General features: G+C 38.8%; 1 protein-coding gene across 6 annotated transcripts in view; it reads right to left on the bottom strand.

The window, feature by feature from the left end:
- The window catches only part of enox2 (ecto-NOX disulfide-thiol exchanger 2), a 177,562-nt gene that overhangs the window by 60,654 nt on the left and 93,272 nt on the right, over positions 1–23,636 (bottom strand). For 5 of the 6 annotated variants that reach the window (XM_025910733.1, XM_025910732.1, XM_025910734.1 and 2 more), the window contains one exon: positions 430–561. In XM_025910733.1, the coding sequence (XP_025766518.1) occupies positions 430–561 (132 nt within the window). Of the gene's footprint in view, positions 1–429; positions 562–16,471; positions 16,614–23,636 lie in introns of those variants that run through there. The other variant, XM_005467372.4, reaches the window with a different exon arrangement.

Genomic DNA, 23,636 nt, shown 5'->3' with positions numbered 1-23,636 from the left:
TCCAATTTGGTTTAATAATCTCATTATTTTTCCTGTCTTTACAAGGAAAACAACCAGAAGGAAAATACTGTAGCCATGATGAATAAAATAATTATCAAGGGAATGGATTAACAACTAGAGCTACATTTCTGAAGCGAGCACTTCAACATAAATCACCATTTTAGATGAGAAGAAATCAGGTAATTATGCCAACAACGCAACTGTAATAAATGCAATAATTCAATTCAACAAAAACAAAACATACTTGGTGTTGGGTAACCAATATCTGGGAACTGCAGACAGAAAAATGATGTTTCCAACATGTGTAAAATCAAACTCTGACGCAATTCAACTGTGTTATATGAGGACAACTCCTCCTATATTCATATTTCATGCTACAGAGTTACATTCTCAACACAAGATTGGTTCTTATATGGAGAAATCTGGTACCTGGCATGAGTGGCTGTCCAGTCAATCCTATGGGAGGCATCCCCAGGTTATTCATAGCTGTCGCCCAGGCGTTGGGGTCTGACATCGGCATTGTAATCGAGTTGGAGTCCATTGTCATGTTGCAGATGCCTTCTGCAAAAGGACAAACACACACAAAAAGGGATAGGGAAAAGCGTCAGTATCAGTCAAGTGACTTTTAAATCACCACGACAAAAGGGTAACAGCAGAAGAAGAGCCATATTGTGGTGAAGACTGAGGTAAACGACTGTTTTTAAGTGTGCAGTGCTGTCGTGGCATGTCTAGTTGCCAAATTGTTGCTTTAAGTCTGTGTTCTGTCTGAGGCGAGGAGAGGAGAGGCGAGGCTACTGTGACCCTGCAGTCAGTCTGACCACAGTGATTTCAGCAGCACTGTCACAGAGAATCTATTTTTCCTCGTGTTGTCGTTTGTTCAGTTGGTGCACAGAGGTTCAACAGCCTGGCCTTTTGACACATTCTGCCTCTGTGAGTGTGCTGAAATGGCGCCAGATGCCTTAGAAAGGCACGAGAAGGATGGGGGGGGGGGGGGGGGGAAAGGAGGAGACTCATACATATCAACACAAAAATGTACACCAATGAGTTCTCCAATGAAAGATCAGAGCTTTCTTTTGCAACCACAGTAAGAAAAATAATAAAGTGTAAAACAAGATTATCAAGGCGAGGAGCATAAATCCTGATTCTATCAGACATTTGCCAGGCAGTCTGCTACTAAACCTTGAAAAGCTGAAAAATCTCCAACTTAGAAGGACAAATATGCACATTTCATCTCAAACAGACAACTCCAGATCCATGGTTTTGCTTCCAAGTGTTGCATAATAAAGCAAGCATATTCTGGTCACCATAATAAAAAAAAAGTCAACATGAACACACAAACCAGGGTCCCATTCTCTCCATCTGCAGTCTATCCAAGAGCCCTAAATGCTTCTGAATTCTATCCTCTGGTTGACCTTTTTCTTTCTGACAGACCTGTAAATTGCTGTGACTGCAGCATGAATGCTCTTCTTTCCTGATGCCAAAGCCAACAGTCCTAATAATGAGAAGAGCTGTACCCTGCACATACTTCACACCTCAGAAGGTCTGTGACAGAGCTGACTGTGGTGCTAACTCTCTGCTCTCTGTGCACCAATGTGTGTGTCTGACGAAAAACAACTGCTATATTGGTATTCCTGGTGTTCAGACACAGCTGGGAATGTGTAATAATGCCGTTTGCCTCTTTGCTTTCCTCTCAGAGCTGCTAATTTCAGACCCGTCTGCTGTCGCTGCCATAGAGAGGCCTGATAAAACCCACATTGTGTGTGTCGCTGTGATAATGCTGCCGACGAGGACTTCACAGGCTTGTTAACTAACACAACCCTATTAACTGGGGACACTTTTGAGGCGTTAGAATAAAGGAAGAGAAGAGTGGTTGTGAGCTCTGGTGAACAGCTGTGCTACAGTTTACAGTACATAAACCTACAGTGCTAACACAAACACACACCCAGGGCTGACAGGTGACAGCCTCAGTTGAACAGAGTCCTCTTGCCTGGTTAAATAAAAAACTAGCTTACAGCGGACAACATGGTCTTTTTCTGATCTTTTCCAATTGTAAAACCATACAGACGCAGACTGTTACAGACTCAGTGGTAGTCTTTTCTGAGTTTCCTGTGATGGGTGGGGCTTTGAACAAGAGGGGAGAACTGCAGGAGGGCTTTCATTTTTTTTCTAGATTGTTTTTTTTGCCCAACACTCTAAAAAGTACTTTTAAATCCTCACTAAAGGTCAGAGTACTTATTGATTGTGGTGCTCACATTCAAACTATCATGCATTTGACTAGTTAGGTCAAAAAAGTTAAAGTATCAAGTGGCAGGTCAAGTAAATTCAGCTACAGTAGCCTGTTCCAGTCTTTTGCTGCCCATCCTGCATCGAACCACCCTGCTAGCCACTGTCTCGGAGACATACACTCTGTCCTTCATAAATCAATTATATTTTTCTGACTTGCATCCCCTGTATGTCAATATTTAAAGGAATTTTAATTTTGTTATGACCCTAAGGACAGGCCTCGGCTCCCCCTAAAGCAATCATCCTACACCATCGCATCGATATAAGTGATCTTCAGGGAGAAACGGCAAACAGCTGCTGAAGGATCAACACAGGGAGACACACATGTGTAAGCACACACCAAGAAACAGATAAACACAGTGCACAAGTTCACCTTGCCAGAAAAGAGGAAAGGGAGCCAGGGATAATGGAGCCAATAACAGAATCAATGTTGGTAAATATTTTCAACTGAAAACATGGATTAGAGCACTTTGCTTTGCAGCCAATTGTCTGCATGGAATAAAAAGTGCCTAAATGACTCCCAGAATTTAAGAGTATTCATCAAGGTCAAATGATTTTAAAGGGAAAACTTAAAGCAACTTATATATAGTTTCAGCTCTTAGCTAAAGTAACATGTGAGCACTACATAAAGTTGAACATTTAATATATGTATGTAGGATGACACAAATGAAGATCCCTGTGCTTCATATACCGAGTCCAGTTACGAGTGTCTAGCTTCAAAGACAGCAACAACAGAGGTCTGTTCAAAGGACGCCCCCATTGCTGTCTTCCAATGTAGTGACGTCTTATCTGATTTGATTATTAATCTCTAATTTATTAACCAAAAAGGTCCAAAATTCACAGCAACAGCTTGAACAACTTAGATGAAAATTGGAAAGGTCAAATTTTACTTTTACTATTAACAATCACTTTGTATTCTTACTGATTTATTAAGTAGCAAAACCCTAAATGATGACTGCGTGCTAAGAGTAACAAATACTAATGGACATGCTGTGAAAAGACCAACATGTGTGCGACTCCACATCAGTATGACACATGTCTGTATTACGGATTTTGCCAGTGGCAATTAGAGCAATAGCGATTTTGATTCAGCCGGGGTCCACCCGTTCCAAGGCTTTCCTGACACTCTCTGCGGGCTGTGACCAGCTTTTAGCTTCGCTAAAAGGTCCCCCAGGAGGCAGATAGGAAATTAAGTCATTTAAAGGCCCATTGGCCGTAAGCCCCAACAGCAGGCACAGGGACGCTGGGGGCCATTTAGTCTAAAATGCACACGGTTTTAACAGCTAACTACAGGTTTATTACAGCCCCTAGAGAATGAATTCAAGAGGGAGCATAAATGATACGGAGCAGAGACAAAAAACAGAAAGAACAGGTCACTTAATAGATAGCTGTGACGCTGACGAGACAAAACGACGGAAGAGTGAAGTAGAAAATGGAACCGAACTTCAAAATTGCACTAAATAAAGCACAGAGGACTGATGATAGTCATTACCACAAAGTAGGAACAGCAAAAACCTACAATCATGTATTACATTATTCCATTGCTGAACACAAAGTGGTTGAGCTGACAGAAAAGCACATTTAAAGTTCATTGCATGTCCTCCAACCAAATGAAAAACGAATACCCCAAATATTTGTTCCAGACTATGTTCTGACTTGTTAGTTTCGGGCAAAACGTTGGAAGACAAATCTGCCACTTTCCATCAAAAATCATGAGTACAGTAACATACTTTTACAAGGAAAGAAAAAATGACTGACCTAGATGCCTTTAATGCAGAAGACGCAATGTGCAGAACAACTGATACATCTTTAACCTAAACCTCTCCCGAAGTCTCCTGAGGTCTGTGTGTTTATCTGCAACTGTCTCTGAGTATGTGAGATAAATAATAAAAAAACTACTTCATATGAAAAATTCTTAGAGCCTAAAACCACGAAGATCAGACTTACGCAATAGTAGAAAATCTCATTTTGAGGACAATTTGTACGACTTTATCTTTGATAAATTATGAAAACCTTCTCAAAACGGATAAATCGGTTCATAAAGATCACTATTTTTTCAATTACTTACGTGACTAACATACACAGGCACATATACGTACAGAGTGTGTGTGTTTAATAATGCATGACTGCCCTTCTTTCTGCGTCTTTGATCTGTTAATTATGATAAAACTAGTAGGGGTCTGGTGATTAGTGGTAGCAAAGGCAAAAATGCCCAGAGTGTTATACTGCACTGCGTCTCACTTAGGACCAAAAAAGAAGACAACAAAGTGAAGATGTAAAGATGACAGACAAGGCCTGAAGACAGTCTGGCCTCATGGGGGGGAAAAAAAAGGGTAAGAAACTCCCTGTGCTGTTTCACTTTCAATCACCTCAGTGTTTCTGATACATAAAATCATTAATGAGAGTGGAGTGCTGAGAGAGAATCTCAGATTTCAGATCTGTTAGGTTAGTTTGACATTATAATCATTTAGCACTGCTGGTGATGTCGAGACAGATATTTTTCGTGACTGCTTATCCAACTTTTTCTTTCAGCATGTTGCATTTGTGTCCATTACTTTTCCCCAGACATCAGTTTTATTTGAAGACAAATAAGGGGGAATTTTTTTTTTTAGATTTTACAGCAATACAAAAGCCAAACCATGTTAAATACAGAAGCTGTCTGTCAAATAGCTGACTACAAACTACAAGATTCATGGTTCTCTACTGGACGAAGGAAGAAATTTCATCACCCGGCAAATGTGAATAAGAGGCAACCTCAGGCATTTTTTATTGTACAGAGGGCTAAACAGGGCAGAGCCTTAAAATTTTAACCACAATGCAGTGCTGCTGAAAATAGGTGTTACAAAATACTCCCAGCAACTGACTGCAAATAAATTCATTGCAATTTGATGGCTGAGAGTGTATCTTTGTGTCCAACAGGTGACTGTGGGTTTAGTGAGGTGGTGGCAGCGGAGGTTGTCAAATCAAATTACGGACTCTAAAATTGGATTGGAAAAACTAACCCGAACACCAATTCTCAGCAGAGGTGAAATTCCAGCTCCACGAAAAAAATACTAAGAGACCAATGCATATCTAATGACTAATGCATAATGTATATTATAGTCCAATCAAGCGCTCACGCTTATAAAGACTCCACTGCCTAATCAAAGTGCAGAAAATACTACTTTCTCTACAGAATTTTTAAATAAAAAGGCATTTCCTTATAAAAATGTGTCCATTTTTAACCGATAAAGGAAAACGGGTTCGTTGTTCATTACAAACGACATTAAACTGTCACCAAAAAGCAAAGCAAAAACAGTCAAACTGCAACACTCTTATGTACTGATGCTGCAGAGATTTTTCCTTTCAGTAAACAGCTTCTTTTATACAATATCTGTAAGACTACGAAGTGTTGATCATGCGCTGACCCATAAGAACGTAAGAATCACAGTTCAATATTTTCATTCTAGCTATGAATTACATTATTGTTATTGTACCATTCAGAGCACACTAGTGAGAGCAAAGACTCAACAAAAGCTGCTATTGTTGCTAACATGTTTGTAATAAAAATGATAAAACCCGTGCTTTAATTCGCTCATCCCAACAAGTCATCCACACTGAGAGTAACTGGATAATACTGCTGACATAATAAACCAACAAATTACTGCTGCTCTCTCATGACTCCAACAAGCTTTGCTCAGCAAGTACAGCTAAATGCCTAATTTCAATTCCCCAAATGAGTTTCATCGCTGGATTTGAAATGGCTCAATGCTGCTGTTGTGTCTTTTAAGAAAATATTGCATGATTAGACTGCGCTATGAAGCAAAGATGCCACACTAGCGCACATCGGGGGGGTTGAAGAGCCATAAACCCACAATATGACAAGTGGCAATGACTGAGAAACAGAAACAGACGCGGTGATGCACAGTGGACATCAGCATTTATCTCACTAAAAGAGGTCTTTCTGAAGACTTCAGTGATAGGCATATTACTTATAGTAAACAACTTCAATGTCTACTTCCTTATCTGGAGCTATTTTTATACAAATAGAGCAGAGGCCCTTGTGTTTGTGTCAATGTTGTCAAGGAGGAACATCCGTTCCTGGACAGGAGCATGGCTCTTCCCCTCCTTATCGGGTTGAGAGAGGTGACAGACAAGAACAGATTACTCCGACATCTCGGGGTGGGGTAAGAGGGATGGGAGATAAAAAGCATGAAAGAGAGAAAAAGAGAGATCACAAACAGAGTTGAAACCTGACCACATCAATATTATCAAGGCATTCTCAATAATGCGATGGGGACTGGGACTGGGGACTCTATTGGACATGCTTGTAAAGTATCCTATGTCTCTAAAGCTGGTGCTTGGTAAGGAAATCAATGAGGACTCTCTTCCACACTTTCTTTGGAGGTTCCTGAAATTTATCATTTACTGATTTGCATCGTCGGATGAAATTGTGCAAAAGCTCCAAACTCACAATGCAGTTTCCTGCAGTGTTTTCCCACATACACATGTGAATCTGAACATTTTGGTTGGTCAAAATATGAAGTTTTATGCTAAGATGATATCGGTAGATGCATCTGTACACCACCAAGCAAAACAAGAGCTGCGCAATCAGTTCTGTTCCTGAATCTTTGCCACATCGGCTTCAGCCCTGGTAAGCAACAGCAGGCAAATGATTTAGTTGTTGCTTCCTCCCAATGCTTTTGGGATCTGCCTCTTCTCCCATAAAATCCCCTTGACTGCTAGTTCCTTAATTACTGCAACACAAAACAATATTTGCTGTCCAATAAATATCAGACTTCTGAGGAGCCTGAAATAAATCAGAAACCATAATGCTGGCAAACATTTCCAAACACAGCTGCAGAACAATTCCATATCAAAGTTACCCAGGTCTGCTGTAATGGTCCACTTGCCCAGTTCTTACTGAAACTAACATTTTTCCTATGCACTGACTAATGACAACTCTATGAAGGAAAAATTAAAAGCACTAGACAAAAAGTTTGGGCAAATTATACATTTTAGCTGGGAAGGGCGCTGACCCCGTGAAGCGGCCCTGGATTAGGGTAGAAAGTGGATGAACGGATGGATTTATGGATGGCTGGGAATAAATACAACAATCAAGTTTTTCCCCTTCCTCCTCTGCCATATACCACTCAGAAGAAGTTATTCTTTGGCAAAACATCAAATGCATTGTGTTACTTTGGAAGTTAACACACAATCGATTATTCAGAATCTCTTTAATCATCACAACTGAAAACATCCTTAGCTGAAATATTGCTGGAAGCAGAAGAAATGCTGCAGGCCTGACAGGATGCAGGAGTAAACTGATTGTAGGACTGACTTTAATGATGAAACAAAAACAGCTGCTGCTAATCTGTAGGAATGATGAGCTCTGAAAGACAGGAAGTCACTTTAATGAACATATCTACAGAGAAAGCCGATATCGTTCTGTCCACACTGACAGCAGTGAGGATTTGCCCAATTACAGAGAAGCAGATTATTTTCCTGTATTTCTGTCACACCTGCGGAAAAACGCAAGACAGCTGGGAAATCTGTGAGACTAACGTTAGGAACGGAAGTAGGGCTGTGTCTTCTTTTTCATTTCTTGGCCTATTAATTTGAACATGCACAATGAATCACTGACGCGATATATAATGTAAAACTCTATTGCCAGCTTATTAATTTAAACATGAACAATGAACCAGTGAAGCACTACATTAAACTGTATAAAGGCTGACGCATGGCAATGTTTGTGAGGTGCATTTCATTCCAGATACCTATCTGGCATTTAGACGGCACCCGTTAAAAAACACCAAGTCCTAGATCTCATTACTGAGCGGAAGAAATGGGTTCTCATTTTAATGTGCAAATGATGTACAGCGCCTATTCCAGTGTCCTGGAGGGGGTATGAGCGACAGCGATAGAGACTATGAATCTGGAATATTTTAAGCTGGCCGAGCTGCCACGTCATTAAATACTGATTTGCGAGTAGGTAATCTAATGGTACAGATGTGAAGAAACGCAGTAATACAAGAACATCAATCTCAAGGAGAGAGATGTAATAGGCAATTTGCTCATTTCAAGTTGTGCAAAAGAAAAATGTGAAAATGGTATTAAATCCTCCGGGATCTGTGCCACCAATTTATGTGCTACACAAAGTTAAGTGCTTAAATAACAAAGTACTTGAACCAGATGAACTATGCTTCACCCTACATGCATTTTCTCGACGCACAATGAGGGTTCATTACGACATCTTTTTACTTTTGTTCTCATATTTCCACAAATAGCGGGCAGGGCATATAATTATTTCCTCTTTTTAATTTAAGCATATTTGCAATTTTGCATGGAATGAAGCCTTGACATGATGGGTTTGCATTTGCTTAAGACTGTTGCAAGTGGTGTTTCACTCTTGGCAGAGATCAATGTGAGCTTCTCTGTACAATTCTCTGTTTTAATAAAGAAACAGAGCACTACTTTGAGCTCACACTCGTGAATCAGCCATGGTGTCTAATGGTGAACTCACAGTGTCACAGCTCTACTGTTGTCACAGTGCCAGACTTCGATATCTAGGACACCACCTTATACTTCATGCCATTTTTGATAGCACATGTGGAATGACAAAAAAGTATTATTTATTCATTTATTCATTCTTTTTAACAATTAGAACAATCAAACAATAACATCAGTGCACAAAACAGTGGCACTATTTTTAAGTCATCTGATGCTGGGCAAAAAATAAAGAAATACACTCATAACTGTAAGGCATTAGCATTATTATTAGCAATATTTTAAGATTCTCTTTGGCAGTGCATAACAACAAGAAAGGACAGTGTTTTAGGCTGTCTGAGGCAGTGCTGCTCTTATGACTTGGCACTACAGTTCCTTGCTGAGCAAACAGAGTTGATATGGTACACACTGTACACATCTATTTTCACATCTGGGTCTTTAAGAGAAACACTTTTTGGACACAAATAATTATGTTATCCTGTTAAATTATGATAATGCCCTATTTATAAGCTTAGACAAATCACCGCTTACTTGCCTCCAAGCTATACAAAATGCTGCTGCTGCCCAACTATCAACACCTCTTAAGCTCACATTAGTTCTACTTTATATTCTTCACACTGGCACCCAGTAGATTTTAGGATTTACTTTACAATTCCTGTAGTTAAATACAGACTACCACAGGGACAAGTTCCAAATTATTTGTCTCAGCTTCCTATTAAACACACTCCTGCCTGCAGCCGTGGATCCCAGGCTCAGAACTTGTTGGTTGTGACCAGGAGGAGGGAGGAGCAGCCTTTCAGTCTGCGGCACAGAGTTCACTCTAACTTTGGTTAGCCGACTCTATGGACTCCTTAAAAAAGCAGTTCGCAGCTTTCACATTTAATGAGATCTTTTTTGAGATACTTCTTGAGTCACTGTTTTCCGTCTTCTTCCCTTTAGTGTATTTTTATGGGGTTTTGTATTTTTGCTAACTTGTTTTCAGCTTTCCATTTTATTCCTAATATTCCTATTTTTTTATTATTTTGATTGCACATCACTCTGTAACAACATATCCCTTCAAAGTGCTTTATAAATAATCTTTACTTACTGATTAATGTTACAGATGGGCAAGACTACCTCCAACATTAGTGTTTTTGTTTTATTAATTAGCCACAGCCGCTAACTGCTACCTTTATGATAACTAAACAGATGGCTAATGTAACATTCTGTATGTCTGGCATAAACGAGTATTTGTCCCCTTGCTCAATATACACTGGGATACAAAGTAAGAACCACTAAATCCAAGCAACATGTTTTGCATGTCACCAGAGTCCACAGATTTCCTTTGAAAGCGACAGAAAGGGTCCAGGCAGTTTAGAGTTCTTGGAGTAGCTGGGAAACAGGATGTTGTTCCGGTTGACCACACTCAGTGACACTGTGGCCTAGTCTGTCCGTTTTTCTTTTGTTTTTGTTTTTCCTGAGAGTCTGTGTTTGGGTGTCCAGTGGCTTAAAAGCCAAACACTTCTGGTAAGAATCATCAGGGTGACAGAGATGAATGTGACACATACTGTAAGGTACCAATGAGAGCAGTCACAGATCATGTACTCCTAAATAGTGCCTCTGGTCAGACCAGAAATGCGCCACCCTGACTCTGAAAATACCAATACTTTTAATCAGATTTTAGATCAGCTTTTTTTGACGTGATGATAGCTGGGACAGGCTTCGATGACCTAAGTGAACAAGCGGTAAAGAAAACAGATGAATGAATGTAATAGTTTTTAATTGTTACCAATGTTTGCTTGCCTGATTACAATGGGAAAATAAGTGAGCCCTTTTGTGTAACGTAATTGGGGGGAAAAGTCCTGGAGCGTTTTCACGACAGCTTAGTACAAAGCGTACGTGTCGTTATATATTAAAAATGTAAATTCAAGCGGTATTTAACTTTCCTGTGACCTAATCTACTTCTACTTCACATTACTGTGCTCAAGCAGAGATGTCAATGCAATTAATTTATATATTATTATGGACAGTGATGAAATAAGACACCCAGATTCATGTACACTTTAAATAAACTCTCTCATTCATTACTAATCGTGTCAGAATGTTACTTATGAGCAATTCGTATAACTTCGATCTCTCCTGCAGAGGCTGTTTGTTCACCCGAAAACTCAAACCAATCTCGTACAAGGAGGAACAACAGTAACAGAAGTTTGTCAAAGATAAAAAAAACAAGTTGAGCTTCACCTAAACTTAACATCAAAGGTAAGTCCATAAGGTAAGACGGCTGAAATAAAACATGACTTTAAACAAAAGCCGAATAGTGCAGCAGAGCTTTAATTTATACCACAGAGAAAACATTAAACACTACAGCATCTTACTGTCTCGCACTGGTTCACAGACAGACCAAGGGAGAACAGACCCATTAATGAGTTTTTGTCTGCAGAGTAATGCACCCATTCCAGGAAAAATGGCCAGACAAGAAATTAGCAGCTTAGAATAGGCAGCTAAGCATCAGTCTCATTACTATATCCTTAAAATGAGGAGTGAACATTTATGAATTTGTTTCTGATTTCATCTAAGTATTTTGTTACAGTATCAGACATTATATGCAACCTTTACAAAGCAAAGGATCAAACAGGTCCTAAAGCTGGTTGATTATTGCCAAAAACAATGTAAAAGTATTGAACACTTTAGTTCGCTTAGAATACAGCTATTATGATCTGCCACCATATAAATAAAATTAAACTGAAATTGAATTCAACTTTTCATTTAAAATTTCTGAAGTTTAAATTTTAAGTGCATGACTTAACATTAAATATTTGTAGAGATGGCCTCTGGTTCAGAAAAGGTAGGCCTTGGCTCTCCACTCTTAAATTAAAATGAAATCTGAACATTGCTAAGTCAACAATCTATTCTTGTAAAGGGAGGCTCTGACACCCCCTCCCAGCTCTCTCTGTTTGCCACAGCCAACTAACTGATGCAAAAAAAAAAAAAAAGTAGGTGTCGTTAAGACACAAGGAAAGCCACTAATCAGCATATGAAAATATTAATGTTAAAATGAAAACATGCAGACCAATTGTCAGAGTTTAAATTGTTCAAAGGAACTGTTTCAAATGTCTTTCACATACTGCATATCTATGTTTTGAAATTCTACAACTTCAAGAAACGCTAAGGTTAATTAAAAGAAGAAAACGTCAGCTTGGTGGTTTCTGTTGGCTTAGTCCCCTATAATATGTATGAAATTGTCTCTAATGACTAAACCATGATGCCAAATCAAAAGAAAGCAAAAACCAAGGATCAGTGAAAAATGCTGCCAACTGAGGATGGATCAGATGGCAACTTGGACAAGGGGGGGAAGAAAAAAAAATGGAAAGCCTCCAGTTTTAGGGGGAAAAACAATGCATAAGATCCCAATTGTACTACAGCCTGTAGTTCAAAGCTGGTTACATCTGATGAGAAACTGAACAGCTGTGCAGTATAATTGATCCCACATGTGATGTCAAGCACACAGTCTAAGGCAAAAAAACAAAAAAACATCTCTCTGTGCTCGGTTGTTGGAGGTTAGTACTACTGCAGACAACAGGCAGTAGTAAGCCTGGCATTCCTGGATGTACTATGAAACCTATTGACGTGCAACTTGATAACCCTCTTTGGTGATTAAATTCAAAATTTGAACCTCCTTCCGCTACTCACTGCACAAGAAGAGTAGTGGAAGATATTATTTTGAAAATTAAATTGTTAAAACAGTGCTCCAATCAATACAACGGCCTCTATCATGGCCTTCTGAGACCTCCATTTCAGAATGCAAACACTTTCGCCTCTTTGCTTGTATTTGCCATTCAGTGCCCTTTAATATCCTTGTAAAAATCATCTCAACACGGAGGGGGGTTAAAAATGAAGAACATACTTGATACTGGTGTTTACTGCCCTTCAAATAAAGCTTTCCCCTCTCACTAACCCTGATTTATCTTTACTGCACAGACACACAATTAGCTATGGATCTTATTTATTGTTCTGAAACAGAAGCTAAAAGGTACCCCCACCCCTCCCTTCTTTAAGGTAAACTGTAGCATGACAGCAGAGGAAAACTTAAAACAAAGGTAGTGTCAACAGAAATCTGCAGCCTTTTTTCCACCCTCAAGTTTCACAGGCAGAAATCTCAAGAGTGACCAAGTGTGAAGTTCAGAGGGCCTTATTAATCTCCTCAGTTCTGTCAGTGCTCATGTCTTTCATCATCCCGAGAGGATACGCAGGAGAAAATGATACCCTAAGTAAAGATTTGTGTGAGTATTTATATAGAGCAAACATACAGTATATATTAATAAATTTGAAAAACTTAAAGAAAATTTGATAACATGCCAGGCAGCCAGAGGTAGACCTCGATCAGAGGATGTGAGTTAGGGAAGAGATTATGCTATAGATGAAACATAAAAACCAAACCTATAAAACATGTCTTCTCACGGTAGTACAGTTTTAATAGGTGAATATTAAAACATAACACACTGTGATACATGAAGTGAATGTGGTGGCCGCTATCTAAGCACCTCAAAGTTTTGGGACTGATACTTTCCAGTCAGCCTGTGCCCAATTTGAAGCCTTTAGTTCGTTGTTTAAAAAGTAGTCATTATACAGCCAAACCCTCGTTTAGTACAAGAGACATAAATTGGATGTAGTTATTGATGCCTGAAGGACAGCTTGACAACTTTAAGAAAGAAAAACAAGTTGAAGCGCTTCATATAATCCCTTTTCTTTCTTCTTTGAAGTTTAAACTGTCAGAACTAGAGTCCAGGGCCTGAGAAAAAAACCACACAAAAAAGTTGTATGACTGTCATTCTTTGTTGTGGTAACAGTGCTTTAGGTCCCCATTGCTTGTTATGCCAGTCTTGGAAAGAAAATGTGTTTGATGGTCATGGTTAATCAACAGCTGGAACAGTCCTGAAGCAAACTGTAAAACAATTACAAGCCACTGACAGACAGTGTTTGCCTCCATCAGTTCAGCCTAAAGATAAAGTCAATGTCCACTGAGTTATCTTAAAGGAAGAGTCAGTTTTATATCGTTTCATTGGCATTTGTAAAATCTTTATAATTACATAAAGTCACTAAGAAAACAATTATTTCATAACTTGTTTAAAGCCTTCGCTGTCAACAACTCCAAGTTTTTAATATGATCGATTTCATTCAAACCAAGCCATGTGATACTTGCATGAATTTAAATTTGATGGCAAGATTTATTGGCAAATCATTTGTTGTCAGTGGATACCATGGCAATTATAGCTCGCACTCAGTCACTCACTCATTAGTGTAACTCAGGTGATTCCAAGTGTGACTATTATTGGCCACATGGATAGCTTGTTATTCTGGCTCATGTCAAACGGCTCCATATAAAGAAACACCAATAGGAACAAACTGAAACCGACTGTCAATAGAGAGCTGTGTGTAAGGAGATATCAGAGAGGCAGAGAAGGGCATTGGGTATTCAACACTGTTCTTGTTAAATGTTTTGTTATATGTAAACACTACACTTTATTGAGTCACATTCAGTCTACACTGTTGACCTGAAATCTTCAATCAAAATGAAAAAATGTTACCTTTAGGAGAAAATATAAGAAAAAAAGTGCCTTATGACACGATTCTTTATGTGTACAAGGTCAACAATAAACCTTAAAGCAAAAAAAATAAAAATAAAAATAAAAAAATAGTGTTTTCTCTGCTGTTGCTAGGTAGAATAGTAGGCAAAGAAAAAAGGTGTGAAACAAATCTTTTACTGTGAAGCTGAACAATGGCATTAGACAAACTCCGGGAGCTGTAGCAAGTTTCACATGGAAACTCTGCCTGGCAAAGCCGCTTATGTATATAACAACAGAAGAATAATTACTTCCTGAAGATCAATCAAGAAAATTATACGGACCGCAAGAAACGATGGCCCGCAGTTCAAGGAAGGCAGTAAGGAAGTAAAGTCAAGAGGAGTGTAGAAACTTTAGTCAGAGTTTTGAAAGCATTAATTACTTGGATTTTGAGGCTAAGGACACAATAGTGCAAAAATGTCTTTATCAGCAGTTCCAGCTCATACCCATGAGACCTCGGGCTACTTCTGCCAGCAAAAACATCTGCTAAATCTATGAGTATGGCCTGAAACATGTCCAAATAGACCAAAATTTCTGCAGAAAGAAAGTGGCCCGGATTTAGCACAGTCAGCTGCACAAGAGTGAGTAAAGACCTGGGATAAGGAAAAAAAAAAAGTGAATCTTTGTGACATGACTATCCCAGGAACTTGGACAAATTAAGTTTAGCATTGTTAATGACAGCATGGATCTGTAAAGATTTGTGGTCCAGCAACTATGTCCATCTGTGTAGACATTTTTGTTCAGACAGCGAACAGAGAGTGGTTTTCTCCCTCTGCAGACATGCTCCTGTGCCATCCTCCAAAATCCTAATGTGCATCAGTGCATGCAGGTGACCTGTACACCTCCCAAATACTGACCTGTTGACAGGTGGGCCAAATAGAGGTAGTGAGTGACAATGGAATTCGCTGGAAACGGAAGAACTGGCACATAAGATGTACCTTACATCAGATTACTTCCCTTACAAGCTCATGCTTTTTAAGTAAATGTGTAATCCACTACAATATGGAGCCCCAAAGTACTGCAAACTTTACTTAAGATATTTTCACAATTAAAAAGGTACAATGAATAAGTTTGTTAGTTTATTTAATTGAAAAGAGAATATTGTACTCATAACAAACATTCATTAGTGTGTAATTCCATCTTCCAACAAAGTGATGTTCTCACAAACTGAGAACTAATCCATTGAAAATACACAGAAGCAGGCACTGGTTTGTGGAAGCCCCAGTGTTGCCCTGTCATAATGACTAGGATTTTGCACTTGAAATGGGAGGGGTAAGCAGACAAGATTCAGTTGGCTTTAATCTACTGAAATCTAGTTGTGATAGTTATACACTGAACTATTAAATTGTATTCTTAATTGTAATTCTGGAGTTCTGGTTTTCAATCAATTTTATGCAAAGAGGAGTTTTAGTATCACAGTTCCACCAGATCTTTATGCCATACTTGGCTGGTTTAGAAGAGATGCATTCCCTGAAACTGCACCTGCTTCTGAAATCGACCAACTGTTCATCAGCACAGAGAAGTAGCAGCGAGATAGTAATTGGATAACTTGGCTACAAATACTGCCCTAATATCTCAGAAAGCAGCACAGTTGTCTGTGGCATGTAGTTCAGGATCTCTTTGAATCTTGTTTTAGCTCTGTTATGTCTGCCATGGTTTACTTCAAAACATTACAACACAGTTTACACACAATGTCCAAAAAACCTAGATATAGTTAAGGAATTATAAATAGCCAGACAAAGTATCGTTGTCCTCGTGGAAATGTACACGAACAACTCTGCTACCCCCAACAGTTATGACAGATATATGTAAGTAAGTTTAATATGGATATGATTTCATAAGATAATGGCCTAGCAGCAGACAGAAACAACCCACAAAACAGTTTGTACCCATTTAGATTTAAATAGTGCTCAGATGTTATTCTTACACAGAAATACAGCTTTTTCAGAACTACTGCAGCCCTTATCACAGCAATGACAAGAGCATAGATAAGCACAGGCAGAGACAGATTGTCTTTAAAAAAAAAAGGCAGAGAAACTGCATTTTCATTCATATTAAGAAACGAATTGATAAGATGTATTTTTAGGTTCTTTAAGCACCTGCTCCCTGGTCTGTACCAGTGCCATAGCCAGCGCCAACCCCAGATTGGAATAGAATCTCTGGAAAACAAGGTTCAGGCCCTGGATTTAGCCCTGTCCGCCTACTGACTGCTGAGTTGTTGTCATCTCCCCGTGCTGCTGACTACTGCAGCAGGTGACAGCATCTTATCAGCAGCTGCCAATTACAACATGGGAATCTTATCAGCAGTAGCCAATTAGAACCAGGGGACTTGCTGTGAGGAAATGTCAACAGCTCAGTGAACTTGCCAGGGCTCTTATCTGGCCACGCCTCTTCATCCAGGCAGCTTTCTTTGAGCTTGTCACAGTAACGACTGCCAGTGCAATGTTGTGACAAGAAGGGATGGAGGAATAGCAGGGTTTCAAAAGAGCAAGCCTCCCAGAAAGACGCCACACTTCCTGAAAGCTGCAATATTTTAGTAGGCTTCTGACAGATGATGACTGGAAAGCTTCAGGATTCTTTCACTTTTACCTGGGTGGGTGTCCACGCTGAATACCTAAGCTAAAAGAATATATTAAAAATTTAGGAATGTAAAAATGCGCATGGGGTCACAGCTTGGAAAAGTTTGAATACAGCCAAGGAGTAGAATAATCTAACTCTGACATAATGCCAGGAAAAAAAATTCTTAAAATTGTAAGGGTAAAGTCTCAAATATGAAACAAATAAATGAAAAAAAAAAAACAAAAACAAAAAAACAATGCTAAAAAAAACAAAACAAAACAACCCATTAAAGCCTGCATTGAGAACCTCAGTTTTTGAACTGTGCAGTAATGTTGCCTTGCTTTTTTTTCTAAGCAATAACTTTGTGTTTAAACAACTTTATTAAAATTACTGGACAAAGACTAGGGCTTTCTTTCTGCATTCAGCATGAGCTCCACATCATTGCCGTTCAACTGAGCTATGATCATGTTTTGTGCACATCCTACACCAAAAAGAAGTCTCACATCCTGTGATGAACACAGGTGCTTTTACACCTCTATCAAAAAGTAAATGAAATACAACTGGGTTGTGGAACACTCTGGCTTTAGATCAATTACTGTGTGAAGAAGTAGGGAAGGGGAAAAGTCAGTTCAAGAAACTCCAGTGGGGATCAATGAACGACATGCTTCTGCATTTCTGTTCCACAGCTGAGGAAAAGCTGTAACCAGAAAAGATGCTGCAATTTTTTTATTTCTTACATAAAATGATAAAAACGTCTAGATATCCAACTGGTATTTCAGAAACATTTTTCCACTTTTTAACTTTATAAAGTTTCTAACATGTTGTATGCCGACTTTGCACTATTTTCAATTAAATATATAATTTCAAACATTTTCAAATTATGGCTATCGTTTTCTAATTGACATTTTTACACAGTATCCAATTTTTTGAAACCACTTGAAAAGTTTATCTTTTTGCATGGAGAATTTGTGGTTTCTTATAATTTCACACCATGGTTATAATAACTGAGTGCTCCAATTACAACATTAAAAAAGAATCTAAATGTTTTTTGGGCTTCCAATTTTTTAAAATATAGCAAAAATGTCAATTGTATAGACTGTGGAAAACTGTTATTCAAAATAATAATTGAAAGCTATGCAAACTTATTTATACACTTGATTATTTCAGTATATAATGACATGTGTAAATGTAAGCGCAATGGCCCATCTTTTGAATTACTGAAGGACAGATACCCGGGCTGGTACTGATAAACAAAACAAAGGCCAACAGTACATGATCAATACTGAAACAAATTAAAGGACATCACCACTGGATGTTTTTACTATCACTCTAACAGCTGGAGGTATAGACATTTTTCTGTTGTATGTCATCAACTGCATCACTGGTCGTGAAACTTAATGGGAGACACACATTAGTATGGATGGGTTTTTAAGACCATATATAAAAGATTCTAGCAGACAGTGACCTCCACAGAGACGTGAAGCATTCAATAAATCATGGTCTGATGCGTTCTTTAGTAAAGCTCGGTGGATGGAGGTCATTGGCATTATTTCAATAGATCATCTTTTTTCTAATGGAAGCATGGTTGACTAGAGCCATGAGAGATACCTTCCCTCGCAGAAGCCCATAGCTCATGGCAGACAAAAAACCTGAGCTGCCTTTGTAAACCCCTTTAACTGGCTTGGAATAGCAACAACGCTGCAACAAAGACATTTTCAGCACCATATTGTGGTATGGCATTACTGAACACAATGCCACTGCATACTCGCAGCTGATCCCCAATATAAAGGTTTAAAAGGAAAGCAAGGACAAACCATGTTTCTGTCTGCAGTGCACCAACTTATTCTATCAGGTCATGTTTTCATGCATGTATATTTTTTAAAGAACCACTTTTGGATGAGGTTCCAACAACTCGTTGCGAAGAGAATACAGCTGACATTTCTTTATCTGAAATCACATGTCATTTTTACTGTGTGCATGCAGTGTCTCCACATCTGCTTCAACCACTTGAAACTCTCTACTTTTTAGTCAGCTAAAAGGAAACTGTACGTTCTAATAATCAAGTCTCATTGCAAAGCACCTGTAGGAAACTGTCAACAGAGAAAAAGATAAAGACCTTTAGCTGACAAAAAAGGAAGACCCAATGCGTGATGGAAGAGTGGACACACTTGGCAAATATAAAAAGGGGAGCTTCCCTTCCAGTGGCTTTGACAAATGACTCAAAACACTTTTCCGGTCAATGCCATTACAACATAGTTTGGGATTTAACAACACTAATCATCTGGCATGCTGACTTTAGATTAAACCTATTAACTCCCTACCTGAGGGGGAAGTCAGGCCAAGGTAGAGAACATCAAAAGAGTGTTAATAAAGCCAATGCTGTGTTGATACAATCATCATCATGCTGCAATACCCTACCATCTTCCAGAACACATATGAGAAGTGACACTTCAAAAACAAAGGTTTGATCACAACATACAGTCTGTGCAACTACTCGGATCAACAACCATGTGTTTTTCTCATTTAATTGGTTTAAGAATATATATTGGCCACATTTCCAATAGAAAATGAAAGTCTTGTATAAATATACAGTACAGATTGAGCATGCACAACCTAAGCACACAGTACAAAATATATGCAGGTAAAGACAAGCTTATGAGCTCCTTAGCATATCATCTAAATCATCCACCCAGAGGATTATCGCCTCCACGTACTACAAGAGGAATATGGGATGTAGTGAAAAAAAGGAAAGGCAAAAGCAGCAGCGAAACCCTGGGCAGAGAAAGTCATTGTTAAGGAAGGGGGTTGCTTATGATAAGATGTTGAAAGTGCAGAGTATATCTGCCCCTCTTAGATGTCTGGGAGACTTTGTAAGAGAAACAGAAAAAGAGACACATCCAGAATTTTAGTAGACTTTCTTCTAATCCATCAGGCTTTTCAAACTGCAGACAAAAGGTACCTGCATGATGTAATCTTGAGCTTGTGTTGCCAGTTGTTGCTAGAGAGCGGCAAGACTGGTGTCTTTTAGAAACTGAAAAAGGTGACGAATAAATGAATAAACTCAGGCCAAGATCACTTCACACGTAGAAACTGAAATTTAGCTTTCAAAAGAGAAAAACAAAGTCCAATAAATTTGCATATACTTCTGTAATTACAGCTTTACTCGATCATTATAGGGGCTTGAGTGTTGACTGAGTGACCAAAATTGCAATTGTATAAATTTCAATTAAATCTACCTCACAAAAGTTGCAAACTTCAAACGGTTTGATTCTTTCTGAATCGACTGCATGAATATGTTCTTGGTCTAAACACACGCACCCTCATGTAGACACTTAGAAGTTTTTGTAAACACTTGTTTTCTTTACTTTTTTTGAAGCACACTGCATATCCCTTGAGAAGAAGGGTAGTATAAAGGTTTTTTTTCTTTGCTTACTTACATGCTGTATGCGTTTCTTCAAAGGAGTCCGAACACGTGATCAGCCACAGTGCAGCTCTCCCATGACATTTTTGTTTTTCAGACTTTGCTCAAACATAACAAAAAAGAGAAAGACCCTGGACTGTCTGTCAAAAAGTAATCCCGCTTTGGATATCTTCTCTCTGATGTTTTACTATGTTGTCTGCACCTGAAATGTCTTTCAGATAGACTACTTCACTACTGAAAAGCTCTGACATCAATAACTATTCCTAGGTTGTGCGCACACTGGTACAATCATGCAATAATAACAGATGGGTGGCACTTTATGCGTATCGCTGAACAGGCGTTGTGATGAAGCTGCAAGGATGACGGAGTACACAACTCATATTCATGAGTACTGAAGAAAACAACTGAATAGAAAATAAATTAGTGGTGAACTGATTGTCTTTAGTTTTTGAACCAATGTTTAGATAAACACAAAAACAACAAAAGAATCATAAATATGCCATAAACCTCATGTTTCTTATCATATTCTGCGATCTAGCTGATCTGTTTTTTTCCTGCTATAAAACAAGCTATGAATCAGATAAATCCAATAATCCAAGATAATTTGATTGATACTCAATAATAAGCATCTGTGTCCTGTGGAACAGGGTAACTGAGCAAATGATTCACCGCTGGGAATTTTTGTTTTGGACAAAGATGTTTTATTAGCACTAGTCTGAAAAGGCCACACTTCAGTTGTAAACAGCTTGTGTTTACAACTGTAATGAATATAAAATACCAATTTGTTTCGGACAGTCACAGCAACTTATGAAAACAGAAACAAAACAGCTAATCCGGCTGTTGTGTGAATGGGTGATTGATCTAGTTACATTGGCTTGGTGACCATCGGTTGAGGTTTGTCGGCCTCTCATCAACCAAACCGTCAGTCTTTCACAGTCTAAATTATATTTTTAAAATTCTCCGATATTTGCTAAGATTCAGGTGCAAAGAGGTCCCTTTCTAGCCGAGCAAATACATAAGATAAATATGAAATTAGATTCAAAATATTTCTTCGTCACGTTACCTGAATCTCAAATTAGAGAAGCATACACAACCTACATGCTGTTATGAATCTAAGAGTCAGATGACAGCTCACATTTAGTCAAATAAATTAGGCTAATTTATAATTGATTAATTACTCATCTTTTTTTTTTTTTTTTAGTATTACTTCTGAACCACTCTCTCGAAAAAAGGTGGCAGGATGACGAAGAAGAGGCAATAATGTCAGGCAGTAAGAGGCAGCTGGTGTGGCTGAGTTAAACCGGCTTGAGGCTTAGTGGAAAAAAAAAGACGAAGGAGAGGAGGAATGGGCGAAAGGCGAGGCGAGGCAGGGCATTAATAGAAGAGAAGTGGAGCTGTGGGGCGTCTGTGATGAACATGCTGCTGTGAGCACAATACCGGTTAAACAGGGGGATTCATTCACACGGAGGCAACTAATGTGAGAAAGTACAGAAGACAACAAGGAAAACTAAAAGTGTCCAAACTGTATTTTCCATGTTTGCGCCCCTTCTTGTTTTGCTTAGATTCCCAAGAAACTCAAGCTCTGAATGTATGAGCCAAACATACCACTTCCTGTATCATGTTCATCTCCAATTATATGGTGAAGGAACACTGTGGTCTGTGTGTTCAACAGTCTTCTGGTACCATTTAAAAGAGTTAAAAAAAAAACCCACCAAAGGATTGTGTAAAGCAATTTTGGTTCAGCTGTAATAGAAACAAACCTCATCCACATAGACAATATAAATAATTCATCTAGTAATCCGACCTTTCTGAGAGAGCAGTTATTCTTTGGTGTTTTAAGCAATCTCAGACACGTAGAGATCTGACAATCGCTGGTGGCTTCATGAAAAACACTCTAGATAAAACCTCTCAATTGCCTTTACATTTGTAATTGAACCATCTGAGCCTTTGAATCTCAGGCCAGCCCTCTCTGTTAGAGAAACATGCACTCAACAGGAGGAAATGGCAGCTTCTATTTCAACTAAATTGAGGATGGGGGTTGGAGGGCTGAGATACAGAGGAAGTGCTGGGTAGATTACAGCCCTCTTCTGGAGATGTACAACCCTCTTTTCAAAACGGTCGGGACACTGACGCAAACAGCTTTGTAATTTAAAGTCTGTATTATGCTAAATGGTAAAACATACTAAATGTTCTAAATCAAAGAGAACGTACAGGTTCTCTTTATTATTATTCCACATGTTCTAAGGTGCCAAGGTGTATGCTTCTTGTATCCAGTGTCCATGAAAGTTCTCCAGTGACATGGGTTGGAGAAAGGTTAAGAGAATGGATAGAATGGATAGGTCTGGGATCCATGCATGGCAGTTTAGCACCAAGACCATTTTATTATGGCTGTCACAGTGTAAATAATTTAAAAAATCTAATTTGCCATCATCTTGCTAAAATAAGCAATGCTTTAGCTGAAAAAGACATCATCTTGATAGCAGCATATTTTCCTCCAAAACTTTTATATGTATATGTATATATAACGTTAATGGAACCCTGACAGATGTTCAGTTTACACATGTCATGTGCACTAATGCACCCCTATAAATGTCATGGATGCAGGTTTTTGAACTGTGTGCTGAAAAGACACAAATTCTTATTATTTGGCAGACTCGAGGACAGTTTTCTGCTTCACTTCTAAAATGGTTTCATACCCGGAAAAACAAGCAGTGTTTCTGGATTTTGTTTCATACGAGTCTTTTCTTTGCAAGATAAAGTTCTAATTTGTGGATGTAGCTCTGAACTGTGTTCACCCAATCATTTTCAGGAGAGCATCTGAGCCCACGCAATGATTTCCAACAAAGAACCGTGTCAGTTTTTAATGGATGAAGATTATGGCTATTCATTATTGGTAGTCAGCAACGTCCCTTGCACAAATAGGGTTTTTTTTTCAAAATCCCCCAAATTTCATAATGTTTTAATGTGTTGTCCATATTTTTTAATTGCTTATCCAATTCAGGGTCACCGGGGGATGTAGCCTATGTCAGCTGTTATAAGGAGAGAGGCAGGGTACACCCTGGACAGGTCGACAGTCTATCACAGGGCTAACAAAGACACAGTCAATTATTTAGTCTCAGACTAATTGCTGGCCAATTTAGAATCACCAATTAACCTCATGTGTATATTGCTGGACTCTGGGAGGAAGCCAGAGTATGCAGAAAAACCCACACATTCCCAGCAACTCCACTCAGAAAGGCTCCAGCCATGTGGTAGATTCAAAACAAGAATGTTCTTGCTGTACG

Source organism: Oreochromis niloticus, linkage group LG2 (genome assembly GCF_001858045.2).
Source record: "Oreochromis niloticus isolate F11D_XX linkage group LG2, O_niloticus_UMD_NMBU, whole genome shotgun sequence".
NCBI classification, from domain to species: domain Eukaryota; kingdom Metazoa; phylum Chordata; class Actinopteri; order Cichliformes; family Cichlidae; genus Oreochromis; species Oreochromis niloticus.
This window is presented reverse-complemented; position numbering and strand designations above follow the sequence as displayed.